The 9,654-nt window shown below is 42.1% G+C and overlaps 1 protein-coding gene across 3 annotated transcripts in view; it reads left to right on the top strand.

Annotated features, from left to right (window-relative positions):
- Positions 1-7,490, top strand: part of DNASE2B (deoxyribonuclease 2 beta) — a 43,174-nt gene extending 35,684 nt beyond the window's left edge. For all 3 annotated transcript variants that reach the window (XM_056532548.1, XM_056532549.1, XM_056532551.1), the window contains exons 5-7: positions 1,456-1,617; positions 2,673-2,870; positions 6,626-7,490. In XM_056532548.1, coding sequence (XP_056388523.1) covers positions 1,456-1,617; positions 2,673-2,870; positions 6,626-6,975 — 710 coding nt within the window. In that variant the 3' untranslated portion in view covers positions 6,976-7,490. The remainder of the gene's footprint in view (positions 1-1,455; positions 1,618-2,672; positions 2,871-6,625) is intronic.
- Positions 7,491-9,654: the final 2,164 nt, after the last annotated feature.

The raw sequence follows: 9,654 nt of genomic DNA, 5'->3' as shown, positions 1-9,654 counted from the left end.
ATTTTTAGCTGCAGAGGTTTTTGACACCCGTGAATCCCCCTTTGCAGTTACACGCACATCGATGGCGAGGAGCACCACCATTCAGGGAAAAAATTGTGAAGAGGCCACAGTGCTAAAGCAGGGCTGAATCCCCTTAAAGGGGTACTCTGGTGGAAAACAATTTATTTTAAATCAACTGGTGCCTGAAAGTTAAACAGATTTGTAAATGACTTCTATTAAAAAATCTTTATCCTTCCAGTACTTATCAGCTACTGTATACTCCACAGGAAGTTCTTTTCTTTTTGAATTTCTTTTCTGTCTGACCACAGTGCTTTCTGCTGATGCATTTGTCCATGTCAGGAACTGTCTGGAGTAGGACAGGTTTGCTCCTTCTCTGTACAGTTCCTGACATGAACAAAGGTGTCAGCAGAGAGCACTGTGGTCAGATAGAAAAGAAATTCAAAAAGAAAATAACTTTTTTTTGTAGTTTACAGCAGCTGATAAGTACTGGAAGGATAAAGATTTTTTAATAGAAGTCATTTACAAATCTGTTTAACTTTCTGGCACCAGTTGAATTAAAATAAATAAGTTTTCCACCGGAGTACCCCTTTAAACGGATTGTCTGAGTATTATTTATATTTTAAAGGGTTATTGTGGTATCATATTATATTTTAAAGGTGTAGCATAGTATTTAAATAAGACTATCACCCCAAGATATATATAACATACTAATATAATGTTATCACAAACTGTGCAGACTTCAAGCATGCTTTTGCGTGATTTACGACTGACAGGAAGTTTTGTAGTTCTTTCATTTTCAGTGTGTTCTTGTCTCAGCAGCTATTCGGCTTCACCCTCTCTCCCGATACATTGCATCACTATCTGCTGTCTCAGGAGGGGTAGCTGAATCTTGTCTCTGAGCTCAGGCCCTAGCTCTGCGTGATGTCACAGCTTCTCTGACCAGCCCCAAACAGCAGTGTTTTCCAGACAGTGTGTCGCCGGCTGTTGCAAAACTACAACTCCCAGCATGCCCAGACAGCCTTACAGCTACATCTCCATCTCCCTGTCATGCACACATATATCTTTTATGAGACATATAGGAAGAATTAGGTATTTTGGTGACGAATGATGCCACAGGCAGAGGAGCAGACATGGAATGAATACGGCAGGTGCTGCAACCTCATTTATTGTGTTATAGTCTACTGATTAGATGTTCTGCAACAGCTATGGGTGGGGAACAAGCAGGAGTGCTATGGGAGGGAAAAAGACAAGGAAGGAGGACTGTGTTGAAGAGCTTAGGGAAAGCATTGCAGTCTGGGAACTGTAATACTGACCTTTCCACTCACTGACAGGAAGCATGGATCTTGAAAATTGTAAAATACTGATACCAACTAACTTTTCTGTATATAGTAAATAAGCCTAATTTGCTTAAAACCTAAATACTAAATAAATTTACAGATATTTTTTTTTTTTTAGGAGCTCTACTTTTTGACAGCTATCAGGGATTCTGGCTTGTACACACGGTGCCACATTTCCCACCATTTCCAGAACGGGGCTTCGGATATCCTAACACTGGAAGACTATATGGTCAAGTCGCCTTTTGTGTGACTTTCAGATATGACCAGTTTAAACAGATTGGTGGGTATTGGTATTCAGAGGTTTGGTTCTTTATATGCTCTTTATATATATATATATATATATATATATATATATATATATATATATATATATATATAAAAGTTTTACACAGTTGGGACATAAATTATATAATTATAAATTATATAGGTGGGGATGGGGCATTTTAAAGGGGTTATCCAGGAAAAAACAATGCAAGACAAAACCCATGGAGAAGAGTGGTGCTCTTTTTGAAAAGCAGCCATATTTATAGGGGTATAGACATCTAGGCCATTGTTAGTTTACTAGAAGCCCCCAATATATTAACCCTAAAACTTTTTTTTTTTTTTTTTTATATCAACTGGCTCCAGAAAGTTAAACAGATTTGTAAATTACTTCTATTAAAAAAAAAAAATCTTAATCCTTTCAATAATTATCAGCTGCTGAAGTGGAGTTGTTGTTGTTTTCTGTCTGGCAACAGTGCTCTCTGCTGACATCTCTGCTTGTCTCGGGAACTGCACAGAGTAGAAGAGGTTTGCTATGGGGATTTGCTTCTAAACTGGGCGGTTCCCGAGACAGGTGTCTTCAGTGAGCACTTAGACAGAAAAGAACAACTCAACTTCAGCAGCTCATAAGTACTGAAAAGATTTTTTAATAGAAGTCATTTACAAATCTGTTTAACTTTCTGGAGCCAGTTGAGATATATATATATATATATATATATATATATATATATATATATATATAAATAAAAAGTTTTTACCTGGATATATCATGTTCTATCACAGTGGTCTTCAACCTGCGGACCTCCAGATGTTGCAAAACTACAACTCCCAGCATGCCCGGACAGCCGTTGGCTGTCCGGGCATGCTGGGAATTGTAGTTTTGCAACATCTGGAGGTCTGCAGGTTGAAGACCACTCTTCTAGCATATGGTGGTATTATGTGTGTGCTATATGAAAGTATATTTGGGATTAGGCAGTATAATTTGGGTACTTTATGGTAGTATTGGGGGCAGTATTGTCTAGGTGTGAACGCATCCCGTAATAATAATATTATGTCTTCTCTCTGATAAAACAGCCGCTCAGTTGTTGTATTACAATCCAAATGTGTACAACTGTTCCATCCCTGATATCTATCAAAAAGATCTGTGGGGCTTGTACAGCATTTGTCAAGACCTGCGGTTCCCTTGGATAGAGACTACAAGACTTGCTACGCTGGAATCAGCCCAAGGAGAACACTTCCTGAACTTTGCGAAATCTAAATACTTTCAAGATGGTGAGAAACCAGAATGCAATATTCTTTTGAAAATGTTTAAAGTATATAGTTATATACAAATACATTACAACAAATGCAGCAAATGCCGGGTCTGTGCAAAGTCACAATGGATCTCCATAGCAAAACTGGCAATGGGGCTTTACAGAGAATGAAAAGCTTATGGTTATATTGTTCTCATTAATACAAAGAGACAATGCGCAAATGATGAAGAAATACAGGAATATTAAACACAGTAATGTCATAGTATATGGATGATGTCACAGTACGGGGATAATATACACAGTGATGTCACAGTACGGGGATAATATACACAGTGATGTCACAGTACGGGGATAATACACAGTGATGTCACAGTACGGGGATAATATACACAGTGATGTCACAGTACGGGGATAATACACAGTGATGTCACAGTACGGGGATAATACACACAGTGATGTCACAGTACAGGGATAGTACACACAGTGATGTCACAGTAAAGGGATAATACACAGTGATGTCACAGTACGGGGATAATACACACAGTGATGTCACAGTACAGGGATAATGCGCACAGTGATGTCCCAGTACAGGGATAATACGCACAGTGATGTCACAGTACAGGGATAATACACACAGTGATGTCACAGTACAGGGATAGTACACACAGTGATGTCACAGTAAAGGGATAATACACAGTGATGTCACAGTACGGGGATAATACACACAGTGATGTCACAGTACAGGGATAATACGCACAGTGATGTCACAGTACAGGGATAATACACACAGTGATGTCCCAGTACAGGGATAATACACACAGTGATGTCACAGTACAGGGATAATACGCACAGTGATGTCACAGTACAGGGATAATACACACAGTGATGTCACAGTACAGGGATAATACACAGTGATGTCACAGTACGGGGATAATACACACAGTGATGTCACAGTACAGGGATAATACACACAGTGATGTCACAGTACAGGGATAATACGCACAGTGATGTCCCAGTACAGGGATAATACACACAGTGATGTCCCAGTACAGGGATAATACACACAGTGATGTCACAGTACAGGGATAATACACACAGTGATGTCACAGTACAGGGATAATACACACAGTGATGTCACAATACAGGGATAATACACAGTGATGCCACAGTACAGGGATAATACACAGTGATGTCACAGTACGGGGATAATACACAGTGATGTCCCAGTACAGGGATAATATACACAGTGATGTCACAGTACAGGGATAATACACACAGTGATGTCACAGTACAGGGATAATACACACAGTGATGTCACAGTACAGGGATAATACACACAGTGATGTCACAGTACAGGGATAATACACACAGTGATGTCACAGTACAGAGATAATACACAGTGATGTCACAGTACAGGTGTCAGGATTCGGCAGGCTGGAGGTGGATCCTCTGTGTCAGAGAGGGATTGGCGTGGACCGTGTCGGTGGACCGGTTCTAAGTTGCTACTGGTTTTCACCAGAGCCCGCCGCAAAGCGGGATGGTCTTGCAGCGGCGGTAGCAACCAGGTCGTATCCACTGGCAACGGCTCAACCTCTCTGACTGCTGAAGATAGGCGCGGTACAAGGGATTAGACAAGAGCAAGGTCGGACATAGCAGAAGGTCAGGGCAGGCAGCAAGGATCGTAGTCAGGGGCAACGGCAGGAGGTCTGGAACACAGGCTAGGAACACACAGGGAACACTTTCACTGGCACAATGGCAACAAGATCCGGCAAGGAAGTGCAGGGGAAGTGAGGTAATATAGGGAAGTGCACAGGTGAACACACTAATTAAAAACCATGCGCCAATCAGTGGCGCACCGGCCCTTTAAATCGCAAAGAACCGGCGCGCGCGCCCTAGGGAGCGGGTCCGCGCATGCCGGGACAGCACAGGCGGGGAGCGAGTCTGGTAAGCGGGTCGGGATGCGCACCGCGAGCGGGCGCGTCCCGCATCGCGAATCGCATCCCGGCTAGGGACATTATCGCAGCGCACCCAGTCAGCGGGTCTGACCGGGGCGCTGCGAACAGGAGAACGCTGTGAGTGCTCTGGGGAGGAGCGGGGACCCGGAGCGCTCGGCGTAACAACAGGGATAATACACATAGTGATGTCACGGTACAGGGATAATACACAGTGATGTCACGGTACAGGGATAATACACACAGTGATGTCACGGTACAGGGATAATATATACAGTGATGTCACAGTACAGAGATAATACACAGTGATGTCACAGTACAGGGATAATACACAGTGATGTCACTGTACAGGCGTAATACACAGTGATGTCACAGTACAGGGATAATACACACAGTGATGTCACAGTACAGGGATAATACACCCAGTGATGTCACAGTACAGGGATAATACACCCAGTGATGTCACAGTACAGGGATAATACACCCAGTGATGTCACAGTACAGGGATAATACACACAGTGATGTCACAGTACAGGGATAATATACACAGTGATGTCACAGTACAGGGATAATACACACAGTGATGTCACAGTACAGGGATAATACACAGTGATGTCACTGTACAGGCATAATACACATTGATGTCACAGTACAGGGATAATACACCCAGTGATGTCACAGTACAGGGATAATACACACAGTGATGTCACAGTACAGGGATAATACACCCAGTGATGTCACAGTACAGGGATAATACACAGTGATGTCACAGTACAGGGATAATACACCCAATGATGTCACAGTACAGGGATAATACACACAGTGATGTCACAGTACAGGGATAATACACCCAATGATGTCACAGTACAGGGATAATATACACAGTGATGTCACAGTACAGGGATAATATACACAGTGATGTCAAGGTACAGGGATAATACACATAGTGATGTCACAGTACAGGGATAATACACATAGTGATGTCACAGTACAGGGATAATACACCCAGTGATGTCTCAGTACAGGGATAATACACACAGTGATGTCACAGTACAGGGATAATACACCCAATGATGTCACAGTACAGGGATAATATACACAGTGATGTCACAGTACAGGGATAATACACCCAATGATGTCACAGTACAGGGATAATACACACAGTGATGTCACAGTACAGGGATAATACACACAGTGATGTCACAGTACAGGGATAATACACCCAGTGATGTCACAGTACAGGGATAATACACAGTGATGTCACAGTACAGGGATAATATACACGGTGATGTATGTATCATTGTCCTTATCAGCTGCTGTATGCTCCACAGGAAGTTCTTTTCTATTTACATTTCTTTTCTGTCTGACCATAGTGCTCTCTGCTGGCACCAGATGCCCGTATCAGGAACTGTCCAGAATAGAAGCAAATCCCCATAGCAAACCTCTCCTGCTCTGGACAGTACCTGAGACAGACAGAGGTGTCAGCAGAGAGCACTGTGGTCAGACAGAAAAGACATTTTAAAAAGGAAAAGAACTTCCTGTGGAGCATACAGCAGCTGATAAGTACTGGAAGCATTAAGATTTTTAAATAGAAGAAATCTACAAATCTGTTTAACTTTCTGGTACCAGTTAATAAAAAAAAAAAAAATTAAAAAAAAATGTTTTCCACGGGAGTACCCCTCCAGTAACCTCCCCATCACCCCTCCCCCATCCCTTCCTTAGATATAAGGAAATCGATACAAAGTATCTCCAACAGCGCTACAACACTTTTCCTTATATAAAAGGTCTTTTTCTCATATAATTCTCCTTGCTTCTTCATCAGATATCTTCACAGCCTGGATGGCGCAAAAATTGCAGACGGATTTATTAACGGAAACATGGTGCCCACAAGGAACAGAGGTTCCTTCAAACTGTTCTCTGGCCTGGCATGTATACACCATCAAAAGAGTCACCTTACAGAACCACTCCTTCTACTCCCGCTTTGATCACTCGAAATGGGGCGTCTCCAGGGAGAGTAAAGATATGTGGACATGTATTGGAGACTTGAACCGATACCCACAGCAGATATGGAGAAGCGGAGGCTTTTTCTGTACCCAAAACAAGCTCATATATACGGCATTTAGGAATATAGTGGTATATTATAGTGACTGTGGAAAATACGTTCTTCATTGAGCATTTGTTGGGAACAGTGGACTCTGCATTAGTTGTATGATTTTGGTCACTGCACAATCGTAAGGCTAAGTTCTACTTGTTTTTTGGGGGGGGGGGAAAACGCCAAGAAAAACACCAATTCTGCCGCATGGCGTTTTTTCGGCCAAAAAACGCTGCGGCCAGATGTTAGCTGTAAATCAATGAGAAATTGCAAAATTCTTATTTCACTTGGCGTTTTTTACTTTGGCGTTTTTTAAATCCTTTTGGCGTTTTTTTCACTCTTTTTTGGCGGGTTTTCAGCTCCTTGGCCGTTTTCCAAAATTGCAGCATGTTGAGCCACAGGCAATTTTTTTTGTCAAAATCGTGGCGTTTTTCTCCCATAGAAGTCTATGAGAGTGAAAAAACGCCAAGAAAAACGATATGTGGGTTTTAACTTTGGCATTGCAGGTGGTTCTTATTCTTTTTTGGACTTTAGAGATCCAAAAAAGTGATGGAGACACCTTTTTTTAATAAAATTTCGTAGGGAACCATTAAAAAAATAAAAATAAAAAAGATACAGTAGTGAAGGAAAAAATTGCATCTAACATAATGTATCTTTTTTATAACAATTTTTTTTAATACTTTTTTAAAACAGGGATCAATTTATGTGGACGGGTAGGGACCTAAAAATGTAGTCCACAATAATAAAAATGTAGTGTGTGTATGTTTTTCACTTATTTTTTTTTTATTTTGTACATTTTTTTTAGGTAGTACTACTACTCCGAGCATGGAACACACTTATCCATGAGGGGAGTAGTAGTACCTGTACTAATTAACAGATCACCCATTGCGATCGTCCTGTATAATGTATAGATGCGGCCGGCCGCTCTTCTATGGTCCCCTGCACTGCCTTATATAGACATATTCATATTTCCCGCAGAGAGCTGTGATTGGCCAGATGATTCCAGCCAATCACAACTCTCTGTGGGAAATAGGAATATGTGTATATATACGGCCGTGCAGGGGACTATAGAAGAGCGTCCGCCTGCATCTATACATTATACAGGAGGATCACAGTGGGTGTCAGGAGTGACATTCACTGTGATCTTTCCTTAACTGCATGTACTACTACTCCCAACATGGAGCACACTCTGCTCCATGCTGGGAGCTGTAGTACCTGCATTAATAGACAGAACGCAACAGGTGTCAGAAGTTACATTGTGATCTGTCTATTAATGCAGATACTACAGCTCCCAGCATGGAGCAGAGTGTGCTCCATGTTGGGAGTAGTAGTACCTGCAGGTAAGAACAGATCACAGCGGGTTTCACTACTGACACCCGATGCGATCGTCCTATCTATTGCAGAGATGGAGCGGCTTTCTCCTGCGCTCGCATCTCTGCACTATACTCCGGCCTGCAACCATCTGGCCAATCACCACTCTGGGCGGAAAATATGAATGAGTGATGTTCTATTCACATCACTGGCCGGAGTACAGAGTAGAGATGCCAGCGCTGTATAGAGCCACTCCACATCTCTGCAATATTATGGACAATCGCAATGGGTATCACAACTGACACCCAGGGTGATATGTCTATTAGTACAGGTACTACTGCTCCCATCATGGAACAGTGTGTTCCATGCTGGGAGTAGTAGTACTATCTAAAAAAATGTAAAAATAGAGAAAAAAAGTGAAACACACACTTTATTAAAAATCAATTAAAATGTTATAAAAAATATAAATTTCGTTAAATACATATTTTTTCCATCACTACTGCATCCATTTATTTACTTACTTATTTGGTACACAACAAATTTTGCCAAAAAGACTGCCAAGGTGCAATTTCCACACATATGAAAAAACTGCGTTTATTTCAAACCAAAAATCGCAGTAGAAACTTATTTGGTATAGAAAACGTGTATTCTGATTCTTTGCACAGATATCATGTCTTGTTGGGAATTATGGACATTAGAGAGGTGGTTTTCTCACTTGGACAAAAGCAAAAGAGAGCAAAATGAGGCAATCAGGCACTGCACCTGGGGCACATACAACACCTAGCGGAGGCTGGATATAGCACAATCACACTTCATGTGTGACTCCAAGACAAAACGAGGGGGTGCCAACTTATAATGAAGGTAGAAAGTGCAACAAAATAATTTGCAATGAAGAAAAGCAAAAGATAGCTGCACTCACCCACGGATAAGTAGCCAAAAAGATGGAATTCTTTATTGTAGTATCTTGTGGATAGGCAATAGTAGCTGGATGTGCGGGAAGCCGGAGACCTGAGTCTTGTGGAGCGGAGGCGTACCACTGGATGACGACTAGTTTCACGGCAGCTTTACTGAGTCAGACAGGTGTAACAGTCTATACAGCTTGGCTAGGCCCAAGGAGGTGACCAGTGACTTCAGAGACCACAGGGCTTGCTGGGACTTATAGTGGACTTGGACAATTTGATGCAGGGCCAAGCTTACTTGCGACAGATTGACTTGGACTGACTTGACTGGGACTGACTAGACAGACTTCACCCCGTTTGTAGCTTACCAGGTTGTGACTTTCACGTGTGGGGTAGTAGACTTGTGGTTTCGTGGCTGCGTTTTAGACTTTGGGCCTTCCTAGGACACCAGACATTCTCTCAGGACGTGACCTTGCTGCACTCAGTAGAAAAGAGCATAAGAGACTGAGCTAGCTCCACCCAGGGCTTATATGGGGGAGACTCCGGAGG

This window comes from Hyla sarda, chromosome 7 (genome assembly GCF_029499605.1).
Source record: "Hyla sarda isolate aHylSar1 chromosome 7, aHylSar1.hap1, whole genome shotgun sequence".
Lineage (NCBI taxonomy): Eukaryota > Metazoa > Chordata > Amphibia > Anura > Hylidae > Hyla > Hyla sarda.
Note: the sequence above shows the minus strand (reverse complement) of the source record. Positions and strands in the feature narration are given on the sequence as shown.